Genomic DNA, 18,470 nt, shown 5'->3' on the forward strand with positions numbered 1-18,470 from the left:
GAAAGTATAAGTAAAATATCTTAAATTAAATTATGGGAAAATAATACAAGGAAAGCAATGGTAAATTTATAGTAAAGATATAGCAGGCAAATCTAGCAGAAACAGCAATAAACAAAACAATGGAATATTACCGAAAAATTAGACACACCTCTTTGCTTACTGCTCGATACTTATCAAAGTGTGCTGGAACAATAGTTAAATTTGGACACAGCTTCTTAGCAATAAACCCAGGCATAGCTGCACGTACTCCATATTTCCGAGCATGATAATTTGATGTTGACTAAAAGAATAAAAATTATTGTGTTAGATAAGCAACTCTCATAACTACAACAGCTATCTACTAAAATTAATAACAATCATAAAACTCTATAAAACTAAAAATGTAGATTTCTAAAATAAACATAATCATTAAATTATTAAACACAGAATAGTTGGATACAATACACTTTAAAGCATATTTAGAAAGCAATTGAACAGTGTGATGAATAATCATATCCAAATGACTAGAAATATTTCTTTGGGTAAATTTAAAATGCAAATCTGCTGTGCTACTTAACTAGAATAAGTGTGCAGTGTGCAAAGGCCTACAAACTGGTACAACTCCATAACTACAAGTCTATGGAGGTCTGCATTCTCACATATGCTTCTTGTGAGCAGTACCATTGTCAGGCAAAGGAGTTCACAGTAAATTCACAGGTTCAATTCTCTTGCTATTGTTTGTATGAGCTTCTTCTGTGAAAATAGAGAAGCCGTCCACATAGGCACTACGGTAACAAGCAGTTAGTGCAACACTATTACAGCTTGGAGTGTTGGAGTTTGGAGTTCAATTCCAGCTACGCTTGTAAGGAGTTTATACCTTTTCCCCGTGACTGCGTAGGTTTCTTCCAGATGCTCTGGTTTCCAAACACGTCACTGGTACATTAACTAGTCATTATAAATCGTCCTGTGATTAGTCTAGGATTAAATAGGTGGGCTGCTGGGTGGTGTGGCACGTTGGGTCTAAAGGGTCTGTTCCATGATATATCTCTAAATAAATAAGTAAATAAATCTCAGTATTATAACCATGATTATGTTATAGACAACAGACAATAGGTGCAGGAGTAGGCCATTCGGCCCTTCGAGCCAGCACTGCCATTCACTGTGATCATGGCTGATCATCCACAATCAGTATCCAGTTCCTGCCTTATCCCCATAACCTTTGACTCCGCTATCTTTAAGAGCTCTATCCATCTCTTTCTTGAAAGCATCCAGAGACTTGGCCTCCACAGCCTTCTGGGGCAGAGCATTCCATACATCCACCACTCTCTGGGTGAAAAAGTTTTTCCTCAACTCCGTTCTAAATGGCCTACCCCTTATTCTTAAACTGTGGCCTCTGGGTTCTGGACTCACCCATCAGCGGGAACATGCTTCCTGCCTCCAGCGTGTCCAATCCCTTAATAATCTTATATGTTTCAATAAGATCCCCTCTCAGCCTTCTAAATTCCAGAGTATACAAGCCCAGTCGCTCCAATCTTTCAACATATGACAGTCCCGCCATCCTGGGAATTAACCTTGTGAACCAATGCTGCACTCCCTCAATAGCAAGAATGTCCTTCCTCAAACAACAGGAATTCTGCAGATGCTGGAAATTCAAGCAACACACATCAAAGTTGCTGGTGAACGCAGCAGGCCAGGCAGCATCTCTAGGAGGAGGTACAGTCGACGTTTCAGGCCGAGACCCTTCGTCAGGACTAACTGAAGGAAGAGTAAGGGATTTGAAAGTTGGAGGGGGAGGGGGAGATCCAAAATGATAGGAGAAGACAGGAGGGGGAGGGATGGAGCCAAAAGCTGGACAGGTGATTGGCAAAAGGGGATACGAGAGGATCATGGGACAGGAGGTCCGGGAAGAAAGACAAGGGGGGGGGGGGACCCAGAGGATGGGCAAGAGGTATATTCAGAGGGACAGAGGGAGAAAAAGGAGAGTGAGAGAAAGAATGTGTGCATAAAAATAAGTAACAGATGGGGTACGAGGGGGAGGTGGGGCCTAGCGGAAGTTAGAGAAGTCGATGTTCATGCCATCAGGTTGGAGGCTACCCAGACAGAATATAAGGTGTTGTTCCTCCAACCTCAGTGTGGCTTCATCTTTACAGTAGAGGAGGCCGTGGATAGACACGTCAGAATGGGAATGGGATGTGGAATTAAAATGTGTGGCCACTGGGAGATCCTGCTTTCTCTGGCGGACAGAGCGTAGATGTTCAGCAAAGCGGTCTCCCAGTCTGCGTCCGGTCTCACCAATATATAAAAGGCCACATCGGGAGCACCGGACGCAGTATATCACCCCCGTCGACTCACAGGCGAAGTGTTGCCTCACCTGGAAGGACTGTTTGGGGCCCTGAATGGTGGTAAGGGAGGAAGTGTAAGGGCATGTGTAGCACTTGTTCCGCTTACACGGATAAGTGCCAGGAGGGAGATCAGTGGGGAGGGATGGGGGGGACGAATGGACAAGGGAGTTGCGTAGGGAGCGATCCCTGCGGAATGCAGAGGGGGGGGGGAGCGAAAGATGTGCTTAGTGGTGGGATCCCGTTGGAGGTGGCGGAAGTTACGGAGAATAATATGTTGGACCCGGAGGCTGGTGGGGTGGTAGGTGAGGACCAGGGGAACCCTATTCCTAGTGGGGTGGCGGGAGGATGGAGTGAGAGCAGATGTACGTGAAATGGGGGAGATGCGTTTAAGAGCAGAGTTGATAGTGGAGGAAGGGAAGCCCCTTTCTTTAAAAAATGAAGACATCTCCCTCGTCCTAGAATGAAAAGCCTCATCCTGAGAGCAGATGCGGCGGAGACGGAGGAATTGCGAGAAGGGGATGGCATTTTTGCAAGAGACAGGGTGAGAAGAGGAATAGTCCAGATAGCTGTGAGAGTCAGTAGGCTTATAGTAGACATTAGTGGATAAGCTGTCTCCAGAGACAGAGACAGAAAGATCTAGAAAGAGGAGGGAGGTGTCGGAAATGGACCAGGTAAACTTGAGGGCAGGGTGAAAGTTGGAGGCAAAGTTAATAAAGTCAACGAGTTCTACATGCGTGCAGGAAGCAGCGCCAATGCAGTCGTTGATGTAGCGAAGGAAAAGTGGGGGACAGATACCAGAATAGGCACGGAACATAGATTGTTCCACAAACCCAACAAAAAGGCAGGCATAGCTAGGACCCATATGGGTGCCCATAGCTACACCTTTAGTTTGGAGGAAGTGGGAGGAGCCAAAGGAGAAATTATTAAGAGTAAGGACTAATTCCGCTAGATGGAGCAGAGTGGTGGTAGAGGGCAACTGATTAGATCTGGAATCCAAAAAGAAGCAGAGAGCTTTGAGACCTTCCTGATGGGGGATGGAAGTATATAAGGACTGGACATCCATGGTGAAAATAAAGCGGTGGGGCCAGGGAACTTAAAATCATCGAAAAGTTTAAGAGTGTGAGAAGTGTCACGAACATAGGTAGGAAGGGATTGAACAAGGGGGGATAAAACTGTGTCGAAGTATGCAGGAACGAGTGCAGTGGGGCAGGAACAAGCTGAGACAATAGGTCTGCCAGGACAGGCAGGTTTGTGGATCTTGGGTAGGAGGTAGAAACGGGAAGTGCGAGGTGTGGGAAATATAAGGTTTGTAGCAGTGGATGGGAGATCTCCTGAGCGGAGGAAGTCGGTGATGGTGTGGGAGACAGTGGCCTGGTGCTCCTTAGTGGGGTCACGATCGAAGGGTAAATAAGAGGAGGTATCCGCGAGTTGTCGCTGTGCCTCGGCAAGGTAGAGGTCAGTACGCCAGACTACAACAGCACCCCCCTTATCGGCGGGTTTAATAGTAAGGTTAGGATTAGTGCGGAGGGAGTGGAGAGCAGAGCGTTCGGAAGGAGTGAGGTTGGAATGGGAACAAGGTGCGGTGAACTCGAGACGGTTGATATCCCATCGGCTGTTAGCAATAAAGAGATCCAGAGCAGGCAGAAGACCGTGTGGTCTCACCAGGGCCCTGTACAGCTGCAGAAGGACCTCTCTGCCTCTGATCCCAGCTCTCATCCATGCCCTCTGACCTACAACTTTCTGAGGCAGAACGCTCTGCCCTCAATAAGGGCCTCACCTTTGTCCCCCTTCGCCCACACCTCAGCGAGTTCCACGTTCGCCATGATACGGAACTCTTCTTCTGCCGTCTCCGAGCCTACTTCTTCGGCAAGGACTCTTCCACCCCAACTGATGACCCCTTCTCCCGTCTTCAACCCTCCTCCTCTTCATGGACACCCCGCTCTGGTCTTCTGCCTGCTCTGGATCTCTTTATCGCTAACTGCCGACGGGACATCAACCGTATCGACTTCACCGCACCTTGTTCCCATTCCAACCTCACTCCTTCCGAACGCTCTGCTCTCCACTCCCTCCGCACTAATCCTAACCTTACTATTAAACCCGCCGATAAGGGGGGTGCTGTTGTAGTCTGACGTACTGACCTCTACCTTGCCGAGGCACAGCGACAACTCGCGGATACCTCCTCTTATTTACCCCTCGATCGTGACCCCACTAAGGAGCACCAGGCCATTGTCTCCCACACCATCACCGACTTCATCCGCTCAGGAGATCTCCCATCCACTGCTACCAACCTTATACTTCCCACACCTCGCACTTCCCGTTTCTACCTCCTACCCAAGATCCACAAACCTGCCTGTCCTGGCAGACTTATTGTCTCAGCTTGCTCCTGCCCCACCAAACTCGTTTCTGCATACCTCGACACAGTTTTATCCCCCCTTGTTCAATCCCTTCCTACCTATGTTCGTGACACTTCTCACACTCTTAAACTTTTCGATGATTTTAAGTTCCCTGGCCCACACCGCTTTATTTTCACCATGGACGTCCAGTCCCTATATACTTCCATCCCCCATCAGGAAGGTCTCAAAGCTCTCAGCTTCTTTTTGGATTCCAGACATAATCAGTTCCCCTCTACCACCACTCTGCTCCGTCTAGCGGAATTAGTCCTTACTCTTAATAATTTCTCCTTTGCGTCCTCCCACTTCCTCCGAACTAAAGGTGTAGCTATGGACACCCGTATGGGTCCTAGCTATGCCTGTCCTTTTGTTGACTTTATGGAACGATCTATGTTCCAAACCTATTCTGGTATCTGTCCCCCACTTTTCCGACACTACATTGACGACTGCATTGGCGCTGCTTCCTGCACGCATGCTGAGCTCGTTGACTTCATTAACTTTGCCTCCAACTTTCACCCTGCCCTCAAGTTTACCTGGTCCATTTCTGACAGCTCCCTCCCCTTTTTAGATCTTTCTGTCTCTATCTCTGGAGACAGCTTATCTACTGATGTCTACTATAAGCCTACTGACTCTCACAGCTTTTTTTTAAATAAAGGAAGGGTCTCAGCCCAAAACGTCGACCGTACGTCTTCCTAGAGATGCTGCCTGGCCTGCTGCGTTCACCAGCAACTTTGATGTCTCTGCTCTTATACTCAATTCCCCTTGTTATGAAGGCCAGCATGCCATTAGCTTTCTTCACTGCCTGCTGTACTTGCATGCTTGCTTTCAGTGACTTATGTACAAGAACACCTAGATCTCGTTGTACTTCCCCTTTTCCTAACTTGAATCCATTTAGATAATAATCTGCCTTCCTGTTCTTACCACCAAAGTGGATAACCTCACATTTATCCACATTAAACTGCATCTGCCATGCATCTGCCCACTCACTCAGCCTGTCCAAGTCACCCTGCATTCTCATAACATCCTCCTCACATTTCACACTGCCACCCAGCTTTGGGTCATCGGCAAATTTGCTAATGTTACTTTTAATTCCCTCACCTAAATCATTAATATATATTGTAAACAGCTGCGGTCCCAGCACTGAACCCTGCAGTACCCTACTGGTCACCACCTGCCATTCCGAAAGGGACCCGTTAATCGCTACTCTTTGTTTTCTGTCAGCCAGCCAATTTTCAATTCATGTCAGTACTCTGTCCCCAATACCATGTGCACTAATTTTGCCCACTAATCTCCTATGTGGGACTTTATCAAAGGCTTTCTGAAAGTCTAGGTACACTACATCCACTGGCTCTCCCTTGTCCATTTTCATAGTTACATCCTCAAAAAATTCCACGAAGGTGTGAAGTGAGAGACTGGGTAGAATATTATACTAATACAAGTCTGTTCCCTCTTGCTCAGCCCCGTGTTATAGTTGTCAGCACATGGTAGTTTCAAATGCCTCCTTCCCACCTGCATGACCGCAGGCACTCCGTACTGCGAAGCATATACAGCCTTCAGTTTTTCAGCTTAGATATTGTACTTTGGAGTTTTGGCGCCTGCTGAATGCACTACAATGCATCTACAAGGCTACTTGGGTAGCACATTTTTTTAAGGAAAGGAATATATGACACAGAGGAAAGGAAGCAGATGGGTCATCAGAGAAATGTCAAACAAATACAGTGGGAGTGAATGTATCTCTGTGGAATGCAACCAGAACCGAGGTAATGATACTGTCAGTGTCTCATCTACACAAGAGGGAGGAGCAAGAATCCAAGTGCAAAAGTATTGAATTTGATAGGGAGGGGAATAGACAGGTGTTTCTGCTAATGTAAATACAAGACCAGAATGCTGTGTTGCCTCCCAGGTAATTGGGTTAAAATATCACAGAGCGACTCAAGGCCTTCTCAAGAGAAAGTGTAAACAACAAAAGTTTGTTATTCACATTGATACTAACAACATAGCTTGAAAACAAAAGGGGATGAGATGCTTTAACATGAATTTAGAGAGCAGACTAAAATACCGTACCTCTCAAGTTGGAATCTCTAAGTTACTTCCTATGCCATGTGCTATCAAGTACTGTATAGGAACCGGTATCTGGATAACAAGATACAAGTTTGCTTAAGGAGGTGTACCAAAGGAGGGCCTCAGACTTCCAGATCACCAGCACTGCTTCTGGGGAAGATAGTGTGTGTACAAACTGTAATCATTTAAATGTACAGTATATACAGGATGGTGTGCTAGTACTGTTGTAGAAAGTTTAAACTAATTAGACAGAGCATATGTACAGTTGAGGACAGATCCAAATATAGAAGGAAAATTAATCCACTCTAGTTGACTGAGCATACAGTACATTGGTGCGACAATGCACATGGGAGTATTACTAGATTAAATTCACCTATCTTGATGCAAGCAGTCTGACTATTAAGGAAAATTAACCAAGAGCATTGATTAGCACATGAGAATACAAGAAAACTCCAGATGCTGGAATGGGAGCAACATGCAAAAATGCTGGAGGAACTCAGTAGATCAGGTAGCGTAAATGGAGAGAAATGAACAGTTGATGTTTTGGGATGAGACCCTTCATAACGACGAAAGAAAGAAGGAAAAACTCAAAATAAAGGGGTGGGGGGAGGGGAAGAGCACAATCTGGCATGTTACAGGTGAATCCAGGTGAGAGGGGAAGGTAGGTAAGTGTGGTTGAAAAGGATTTATGTGAAAAAGCTGACAGGGGATAGATGGAAGAGGCAAAGGGCTGAAAAGAATGCAATCTGATACAAGAGGGCAGTAGACCATGGAATGAAGGGAAGGAGCTGGAGAATCAGAAGAGGGGAAGTGTAGTGATAGCAGGTTGTGAAGACGGGAGGGGAAGGAGAAGGGGTAATGGGCTAGAAGATTAAAGGAAAAGAAAGTTGGGTGGGGGCAGGTAGGAAAGCAGAGGGGAGTGGTTACTGGAAATCTGAGAAATTAATGCTGGTGCTGTCAAGTTGGAGGCTACCAAGATGGAATACGGGATACTTCTAGCCTCAATTTGGCAGTAGAGGAAGCCATGGGCAGACACAACATTGTAGGAATGGGAAGTAGAATAAAAAGGTTGGTCACCAGGAAGTCCTGGTTGTTACGGATGACAGATCGAAGATGATTAACAAAGTGATCCCTCAATCTGCATCAGGTCTCACCGATGCAGAAGAGGCCACAGAAGGAGCACCAGATGCAATAAATGACACGGATGTGTGAAGCGTTGTCTCACCTGGAAGGACTGTTTATGGTCCTGAATGGTGATGAGGGAGGAGGTATAGTTCCAGCTATAACGTTTGGGATGGCAAAAGGGGTAAGTGCCTGAAAGGAAATCAGAGGGGAGAGACTAGCGGACAAGGGAACAAGAGATTCATGGACAGAATGATCTGGGCGGAAAGCAGAGAAGGGAAGATGTGTCTGGTGGTGGGCTCCTGCTGAGATTGTGCAAGTTGCAGAGAATATGTTGGATGTCGAGGCTCAAGGGACAATAGGTGTGGACAAGGGGCTCATTATCCCTGTTATGTCGGGGGGGGGATGGGGTGAGGGCAGTTATGAGGGAAAAGGAGGATATGCAGATGAGGGCTGTGTTAATAGAGGTGGAAATGAGTCCCTGTTTTCAGAAAAGGAGATGGCAGCTCAGATGTCCTGAAATGAGAAGCCCCATCATGAAAATAACTGCAGTGTGGATGGAAGAACTGAGAGAATACAATAGTAGTCTTGTAAGTGTAAGAGTGGGAACAGATGCAATCAAGATAACTGTGGGCATCAGTAGTTTTTTTTTAGCGTGTCCATGGTTCGCTCTTTATCAAATTATTTTATTGCTTTGCACTGCTGTAACTATATGTTATAATAATGTGGTTTTGCCAGTGTTAGTCTTTGGTTTGTCCTTTTTTTTGTGATATCACTCTGGAGGAACATTGTATAATTTCTTAATGCATGCATGCATTTCGAAATAACAATAAACGGGGACTGAGGGTCCTCATAATCTAAGATGTCGAAAGATATCTGTCTCCAGAGATGGAGGCAGAGATCAAGAAAGGGAACAAGGGTGTCATTTGACCAACTGAATTTGTGAGCAGGTGAAAGTTGGTGGCAAAGTTGATAAAATTGACAAGTTTCACATAGGACCAGGATGCAGCACCAATACAGTCATCAATGCAGTAGAGAAATAGATGGGGAGAGTTACTGGTTTAGGTTTAGAACATGTCATACGAGAATATTGTTATAGAGAGATGGTTACAACAAGGGAAGGGCTGGCAAGTTAATATTCCAGGATGTATTTTGTCAGACATAATAGGAGTAGTAATGGGGTGTCAGATGCACAAAATTGCGGAGCTGACATTTAAATATTAATTAAGAAGTTCAATTACTGCAGAAATGAGGGAGAACATCCTAGAAGACTCTTTAAATGAGGCCATATGTTCAGAAACAAAACCAAAGATGAGGGTTGGACATCACTTTGCTACAGCCTCCCATTAGCCAGCAGGAGATTAAGGAGCAGAAATTTAGTTAACTCACAAAAATATGTCAGAATAATAGGCTATAATAAGAAGTGATTTTAACTTCCCCAATATCAATTGGGATATCCTAGTGTTAAAGGCCTAGACAGAATGGGATTTTTAAAATGCATCCAGAAGAGCAATTTGACTAGTACGTGGATAGCCTTTCTAGAGAAGGGGCAGTTGCTCTGACTTGTATTCTTTTGCAGAACTCCTCAAATCTGTGACTTTTATCACTTATTAGGACTAAAGTCTAACGAATTGCCTTTGTGGCGCGTGGCCAAGTGGTTAGGGCATTGGGCTCACGATCTGAAGGTCGTGGGTTTGAGTCTCGGCCAAGGCAGCGTGTTGTGTCTTTGAGCAAGGCACTTAACCACACACTGCTCCAGTCCACCCAGCTGAAAATCTGGGGGTTAACCTCGCGATAGACTGGCTTCCTATCGGGGGGGAGTCTCGTACTCTCAGTCGCTTCACGCCACAGAAACCGGCATAAGCACTGGCATGATGGGCCACAAGGCTCGGGTTTCCACAGATGCTGCCTAACCTGTTAAGTGTTTCCAACATTTTCTGTTTTTATTTCAGATTTCCAAAGCTCATACTCAATATCCTCTATGTCAGTAAGTCAGTCAATAAGGAGTGAACAAAATATAAAATCATAGATCATGGGTTCAACAGTACTTGATTTTCCATTGCCACTGATGTATTTTTATTTAACCTTAATCACTTAGTTAGTACACAAAAATATCGCGTATTATAAAGGCAACACTGATAAATCTTAAACTCTAATTCTCTGCATTTATGTGGAGAATCCCAGAATAGCTTCCCCAACTAAATTATACAAGTATGAAGAATTTTGAATTGTCTTCGATTTTCTTAGTTTAGCTTTAGAGATAAACAACTGATATGGAGTTACAAAGGACAGATCAACTTTTCTAATTTTTAAACAAAGCAGTATGCTATTAAAATTCTTCATAGTTTAATTATGGCCTTCGTCTAAGATTAGATGAATAATAGACATACATACCTGGTCAAGCAGCAGCTATAGATAGAGAAACTGACAATAATTCAAGTCACAAACACAAAATACTGGAGGAACTCAGCAGGCCAGGCAGCATCTTTGGCAGGGACATGACCCAAAACGTCAACTGTACTTTTCTCTCCCCCATAGGTGCTGCCTGGCCTGCTGAGTTCCTCCAGCATTTTGTGTATGTTGCTTGGATTTCCAGCATCTGCAAATTTTCTCTTGTTAATGTTTCAAGTCTATGACAATTCTTCAAAACCTGAAATGTCATGCTTATCAGGCATGCTTACATGCTGGAGTCGGTGCTGTCCTCTAATACTTGCTCAGCAGAAGACAAGCTGGATTGTGTTCGACTGCAGGCTGCTGCAACATTCATGGACTCAGGGACAGACTATACATGTAGTCACATGTAACTGCTGTCTTGTACAGTATGCGCAATGTATGACTATTGGTATTGTGTTTTGCACCTTGGCCCCAGAGTACTGCGGCTTTGTTTGGCTCTATTCATGGGTACTCATGTATGTTTGAATGACAATTAAATTTGAACTTGGTGTAATCGAATTCTCTTTGCCCATGTACTCACTGCATATTAATCAAAGTTTATCACAATATTTCATATCTCTGTGGGAGGGGGGAATCTCATCTATTCAATTAAAAACAAAGTGGTAATATACATGGAAGAGGATTTAAAAACAGAATAAAAAGTACATTGGTACAAGAAACAGCATTCTCTGGAACTACAAGAGGTAGTGTAAATTGACTTTTGTTTCAAATAGCACAATAACCACTTTGTCAATTCAATGCAGTTAACACAAACACCATTCATTGTTCCAGTTTTGGCAAACTAATAAACTTACAAACTTAATATTAATGAGGATACATTTAAACTTACGATCCAAATAATACTGCACTGTATATCAATATTGTAAGCTATTAGATATTCTAATACTTTTCATTCAGATATTAAACACATAATCTACATACGAATAGCAATATAGTTAAAACTCAATAATTTGATGCTACTCCAAAATACAGGAGTCTAAGCATTATTATTTTATTTTATTATTATCCATACCAGCATACTCATTGATCCAACAGCCATGGGTTTGTCTTTCAGTTCTGGGTTATCCTTCATCTCCACAGCAGCATAAAAAGCATCCATGTCAATATGTACAATTGTGTGACTAAGGTCACGATTCTTCTTTAATTCAATCACAATTCGATCCACCTGGATAATTAGGTGAAGTCAAATATTACATTCATATTAGACAAAATATTGATGTTCTTGGTTATGCAATCTAGGCTCTAAATACATATATTTGTACTAAGTTTTTGTTTGTTTGTCATAGCTCCCACACACAGGATTAGAATGGTACCTGCAAAGAGAAACCAATCATGTGAAGAAACCACATAATTTAGGATGGTTTTCATTAAAGGAGAGAAAACTGGAGACATTAACAGAAGTCAAACTTTTGAAAAAGTTCAGAACAATGTTTGTGCTGACCAGGATGCCAACCTAAACTAACCCCATTCATAAGTACTTGCTTTGTATGCTTCTATTCCTAGTTTGTCTAAATGCCTTTTAAATATTGCTATCACATCTGCTTCTATCTCCTCCCTGCATCTACCACTTCCTGTCCAAAAAAAAAACTTGCCTTGCAAACTTCCTTTGAACTTTCTCCCTCCTACTTTAAACTTATGTCCTTGAGTATTTGACATTTCCACCCTGGAGAGAACACTATCTACCTTGCCTGCACACACAAAATGCTGGAGGATCTCAGCAGGGCGGGTAGCATCTATGGAAAAGAGAAAAGTCGATGTATGGGCTGAGACCCTTCATCAGGACTGAAGAAACAAAAGACAAGGAGTCAGTGCTAGAGGGTGGGGGGGGAGGGGAGGAAGAAACTCAAGGTGATAGGTGAAACCGGGAGGGGGGAAGGGGTGAAGTAAAGAGCTGGGAAGTTGATTGGTGAAAGAGATACAGGCTGGAGAAGAGGGAATCTAATGGGAGAGGACAGAAAGCCATGGAAGATAGAAAAGGGGGAACAGCACCAGAGGGAAGTGACGGACAGATAAGGATATGAGGTGAGAGGGAAAAGGGAGTGAGTAATGGCAGGGGGGGGGGGCCTTACTGAAAGTTTGAGAAATTGATGTTGATACCATCAGGTTGGAGGCTACCCAGATGGAATATAAGATGTTGTCCCTCCAACCTGAGTATGGTCTCATCGTGACAGTACAGGCCATGGACTGGTAAGGGAATGGGAATGAGAAGTGGAATTAAAATTAAAATGGGTGGCCACTGGGAGATGCCACTTTTTTGGAGCGTAGGTACTTGGTGAAGTGGATTCCCAATCTAAGTCAGACCTCACCAATATACAGGAGGCCACACCAGGAGCACCCCAACAAACTCACAGGAGAAGTGTCACCTCACTTCAAGGACTGTTTGGGGCTCTGAATGGTAGTGAGGGAGGAGGTGTAGAGATAGGTGTAGCACTCGTTCTGCTTGCAAGGAGGGAGATCGGGGGGCGGGGGGAGGGACCTTATCCTTTGACATTCATCCCTCCCCACTGATCTTCCTCCTGGATGAACTCATTAACTGAGCTTCTACAGCCTTCTGGTATAGTATTCCAAAGATTTACCACCATTTTGGTAATAAACTCTCCTTTTTGTAATCCTAAACAACATGCCCTTTATTTTTAGACTACAGTTCCTCAGACAAGGAAAACATCCTCACTGCATTCACCCTGCTGAATCCTGTAAGAAATCTCAATGGTTTTTTTTATGAGAGGACTTGAATGTCCAACAGTGAAAGACTTACCTGGAATGGGCGAGACAGTTTATAACATAGGTCTATCACTCTCCTTTCATAGCAATCCTGAGTCTTAAATTGTTATTTCACCAAATGATCAATTTTCAAGCTTCCTCTTAATGCTATTCTGCCAGAAAACCTAATATTTCAGTCCCTTTAGATTTCTTATCTGCACAGCATTTTGCAGTGCCCAAATATCAGTTTAATTATTTACTATGCATCACCCATTACAAATCTTGAATGCTAATTTTAGGCTTGGTTCTTCTCCGAAAAATATTGATATTATTTTCTGATGATGAAGCAATATCCAAGGGACAGTTTCAGAAGACTGCCAACTCTAAGCCACACATCATAAACAGGGACATAAAAAACTTGCTTATGATTCAAATTATGACAGATCACCAATTTATCAAATTATAGTCAGCAACTGGGACTACTAGAAATAACTTCTGAAACACTAAAATAAGGAGGAGGGGAAAATGAAAATGTTTCCAAATGGTTTCAAGTTGCTTTATAATAATTTTTGAACGGACAGGGTCCAGACTGGTTGAAATACTTTTCAGGGCTACATAACTTTCCATCACACACAAATGATTTACAAAGGAAACTAGCTCTCACTGGTTCCTCCAGAAAAAATGGGATTAGTTTTTTAAAATTAACTTTAAATTTAAAAAAAACAAGCAATCATACTATAATGAATAGTTCAGGATAAAATAATCTGAAGAATTTGACAAAAGATTTAATTTTTAATCTGGCTTTGTTCCTTAAATTTCCAGAATCCATAATAATAATCAATTAATCATACGATACAATTTCTATCAAATGCTATTTTCATATCAGAATAAATCAACATATTTTTCAATTCTTTAACACAACCATTTAAATATATGCTTAAAAAACATGGCAGTCACATAATCCACTGCTGTTGGTCCTTTTCCAAAACAAAATAAAGTGTTCATTTATATTTCAGAAAAAAAAGTATTGCCAAAGATAAATGAAGACATATTAAAGACCAAGCTTGATTATATTTTTGACCCTGTTTAACTTGTGACAATCTGGCAAAAACTCAGATCAAGTTTTAAAAATAATGAAGTCCACTATGAACTTTGACTGGTTCTTTTACCACAGGATTTCAAATATTATAATTAATATTGGAATGAAAGAGCTATGTGTTAGCATGTGAATGATTTTGGAACATCATGCCCCTTGGATGTCACTGCAAATTCCTCATAGTTGAAACACATGATCTACTTCATGCCACGAGGGTATGACTAATCAAAGGTTTCTCACTCACTTAGTTGGCAAAGAATTCACTATAAAATCTATTTAATCAGTACTTAGAAACACTACCAAGAACTACAGTTCATTTGAAGCCACTATGCATTACTTCAGAAAAATAGTGTTATACTTTTCAGAAAAAGGTAACAGAATGAGGTACCGCATACAGATTGACTGAATATACAAAACCAATCAGGATCAAGAACAATGTAAACAAAAGAAAATCTAATGGAAATGCTGCAGGCTATTAAAAGAATTCAGGTGCTTCTACATTACGGACATTTGAGTTAAGGAAATTATCCCTCATGGAATTCATAAATAACAACCTCAGAAATCCAAGATAAGGAATAAAGTTCACACTTATGGAATTTGCATGGGGGAAAATAGGGCACCGGTAAAATGTAAAATTAAATGAATAACCTGGGATTTGAAAAAAAAAACACCTAGATTTCATAATGGTGACTGTAGAAACTACCAGGTCAACATAAGAATCTGGTTCACTGATGCGTTACTTCTACCCTTAATTGTTTTGAACTAAGTGGCTTTCTGCTTGCCAAATGGTGGTTTGCTAAATGGTAGTCTTGCTGATGAAACTTAGATCACTTGCAAAAACTGGACAAATTCAATTTGATTTTTTAAATTAGGAGCAAGTTTAAAGAAAAACTCATGCTAACTTTTTTTTACTTGTGTAAAGGAAATCTGAAATAAGAGCTGAAAACAGAGATCAAGGTAGCGTGCAATAGGTGGAGGGGGCTCTGAAGAGGATGCAGATTGGGTTCAGGGAATACAGATGCATTTAGTGAATGGGCAAAATCACTGGAGACTAATAGGTGAGGTAATCTATTGTGTTGAGAAAATAGAAAGGCAGATTTTTTTTAAAATGGTGACAAATTGTTTGGTGTCAGATAGACTTGGATCTAGATTCAGCAATCAACTAGAAAGGCTATAATGGAAGTGTAAAGTACTGCATTTTGGGAAGTCAAGTAGGGGACATATATAAAAAATGGCTGGGTTCTCAAGAAAGTTGATGAATAGAGGGGCAATGGAGTTCAAGTCCATAGTTCCCTGAAAATGGCAACAGAAGTGGAGGGGGGAGTAAAAAAGGCAAATGGCATGCTTGTCTTCATAGGTCACGACAGAAAATAAATTTCAAAGGCTATGCCCGCAACTTTACTAAATACTAATTAGGCAAATCTGGAGTATTTGTGTAGTTCTCATCACCACTCTATAGGAAAGAAGTTGTGTCAGAGAGAGTGCAATATTCACCAGGATATTGCCTGAATTGGAAGACTTCAATTCTGGAGTCAGATTGGATACACAAGGTTTGTTTTCCCAGGAACAAAAGTGGTGACCTGATATAAGGTGTATGAACTTATAGAAGGTATAGATATCATAGTAAGTAGGAATAATTTTCCCTTGGTAGAAATATCAAAGAAACAAGAGAATGTAGGTTTAAAGTAAGATGTAAGAGCTTTAGAAGACATTTGAAGGCAAGTTTTATTTTATTACATAGAAAGTAATAAATCCCTGGAACATACAGCTGAGGAGGTAGTAACATAACCACAATGTCTAAGAGACAATTGGTCAGGCACCTAAACAGGTGGGGCAGAGAATGATACAGACCTAATGGGATGAGTGTAGATGGGTTAAATGGTTATCATAGATGTGGTTGGACAAAGAGCCGATTCTGTGGTATACAACTCTCTATGTCTTGACCATTTGTTGATCCTGCATGTAAGGGTACAGATGATTTCCCCTAACTATGCAGAACTGAAATATTGAATACAGCTGGCTTCCCTACCTCAGGAAAGATATATCTGGGATGGAGGGAATACAGTGAAGGCTCACCAGATTAATTTCTTGGAATGGCAGGTTTGTCATTATAGGCAAGATGAAACTGAATATGCCTGTGTTTTCTTAAGTTTACAAGAATAGAGTTTCCAATGAAACAGACAAAATTCTTATGAACCTACAGGATAAAAGCAAAGGTAATGCTTCCCCTGGCTGGGGAGTCTAGAATCAGGAGTCACATTCTCCAAATAAGAGGCAGTGATGAAATGAATTTCTTCACAAGAGGATGATGAATCTTTGAAATTCACTGCCCAATAGGGCTGTGGATGTTCAGTTGCTCAGTATATTACAAGCAGAGATAGATATTTAGATATCAAAGGAGTCAAGGGACGTGGGGTTAATGCAGGGAGGTGCAGAATCAGCTATGACCCTATTTAAACTGACAGAGTGGGCACAAGAGGCCTGCTGCTGCTTCTATTTTTTTATATTCCAATGTATGTCATAGGGCAGAAACCGAAAGAGACAGATGGTGGTAACGCTGACACAGAAAGTTGTGAAAGCTTATTAACCATTGCTGATCTGTCAGAAGGAAGTATAAATAGAAACTGTGAATGAGAAAAAAATGTTGAAAATGTGAAATATAACTGCTGGAAATGGGAAATAAATACATGCTTATTTCTACTTTCTTCCTTGGCAATTACCTGCTGCTGACGCTTCTTTAGCTGATGCTCTGTAATCTGCACTTTCTGCTGCAACATTTTCTCAATACGTTGATTCACCTGTTGTTCCTTCTTTTGTTCATTTTCATAGAATCTCGATCCCTAGGACCAAAAAGAAATTACAATTAAATTTAGAGTTAAAAAGAATACAAAGATGTTGGCCATCTAATTACAAGCAAAGCAATTTTGAGACTCAATTTTTTGACAAAGATAATCCTCAGATTATAATTAAAACAAAATTATGCAAGATGAGCTGTTAGTTTTCAAAGACAATACTCTTAAATGCTACAATGGTGATGCACAATTTTCAATAAACAAATGAATTCACAAATTCAATATTGGCAGATTGAGACCAATATAGGGAAGTGTAAGATCATCCACATTCAACTCAAGAAAGGTAAGTGAATTTTTCAAATGCTGAAAAACCTCGAAATTATAGAAGAACAGACAATCAAGAGTCCATGCATTGAAATTAGTAAAAGCCGACAGAACAGATACAAAAAAAAATTAAAGTTCTCCCAATGATTGGAATATAAATGAGGGGAATGTTTATGTTTCCAATACTGGAAATACTTTAGTCACCTGAACCCAAAATAAAAATCATAGTGGCAAGCAATCAGCACAGATATGTAACTATATGTCAAATGTCCCCAATTTTACCATAATTCCTCATGAAAGGCAATAGCAGAGAGGAGATAATCAGACTCTATAACAAATTTCAATGTGAAAAATACCAACTTTTTAAAAATTCAGATTTATTTGTTACGTATACCTCAAAACATACAGTGGAATATGTCAATTTTGTTGTAATGAACACACTTAAGGAAGTGCTGGGGCAGTCCACAAGTGTCACCACACATTCCAGTGTCAACCTAGCATGCCTGGACTGTACACAATGTAAGAGAAAACTAATATAACATAAAAGAAAATAGAGAGGAGAGGGAGGAGTAAATAAATCTGGATAAGTGAAAGTACAATAGTCAATTGATGATCAACTAGCCTAAATCTGGGATTCCACATAGTGAATTCTTTGTTAGTTGAACTATAGGATAGAAGTTAAAAATACCCTAGTGAATACAGAAGTACAGATAGCATATTATACATGTGTTATTCATAAAGTAAATTACCAAATGATGATACAATTAGCCCATCTTTCCTGATCAGTATACATAAGTCACATAACAACCCAGGGTTTAAACATTCAGTTCCAAGTGAAGCAGTGATTCACTTGCATGTGGTCTAATCTAGTGTACTGCATTTGGGATTCAAAGCATGGGGTCCTCTACAATGGAGAAACTAAATGTAGAGTAGATGATCACCTTAAGACTACAAGACATAGGAGCAGAATTTGCCATTCTATCATGGCTGAATTATTATCCCTCTCAACCCCATTCTCCTGCCTTCTACTCATAACCTTTGATGCCCTGACTAATCAAGAACCCATCAAGCTCCACTTTAAATATACCCAATGATTTGGTCCCTACAGTCATCTGTGGCATTGTATTCCACAGGTTCACCACCCTTTGGCTAAAGAAATTTTTCCTCACCTCTGTTCTAAAGGGACGTCATTCTATTCTGAGGCTGTTCT

At 41.5% G+C, this 18,470-nt stretch overlaps 1 protein-coding gene across 8 annotated transcripts in view; it reads right to left on the reverse strand.

The window, feature by feature from the left end:
• polk (polymerase (DNA directed) kappa) overlaps nucleotides 1-18,470 on the reverse strand; it is an 80,662-nt gene that overhangs the window by 35,185 nt on the left and 27,007 nt on the right. For all 8 annotated transcript variants that reach the window (XM_072257892.1, XM_072257891.1, XM_072257895.1 and 5 more), the window contains exons 3-5: nucleotides 16,865-16,984; nucleotides 11,361-11,513; nucleotides 149-280 (exon numbers count right to left, since the gene is read on the reverse strand). In XM_072257892.1, the coding sequence (XP_072113993.1) occupies nucleotides 149-280; nucleotides 11,361-11,513; nucleotides 16,865-16,984 (405 nt within the window). The remainder of the gene's footprint in view (nucleotides 1-148; nucleotides 281-11,360; nucleotides 11,514-16,864; nucleotides 16,985-18,470) is intronic.

The sequence above is a fragment of the Mobula birostris genome, chromosome 5 (genome assembly GCF_030028105.1).
Source record: "Mobula birostris isolate sMobBir1 chromosome 5, sMobBir1.hap1, whole genome shotgun sequence".
NCBI lineage: Eukaryota > Metazoa > Chordata > Chondrichthyes > Myliobatiformes > Myliobatidae > Mobula > Mobula birostris.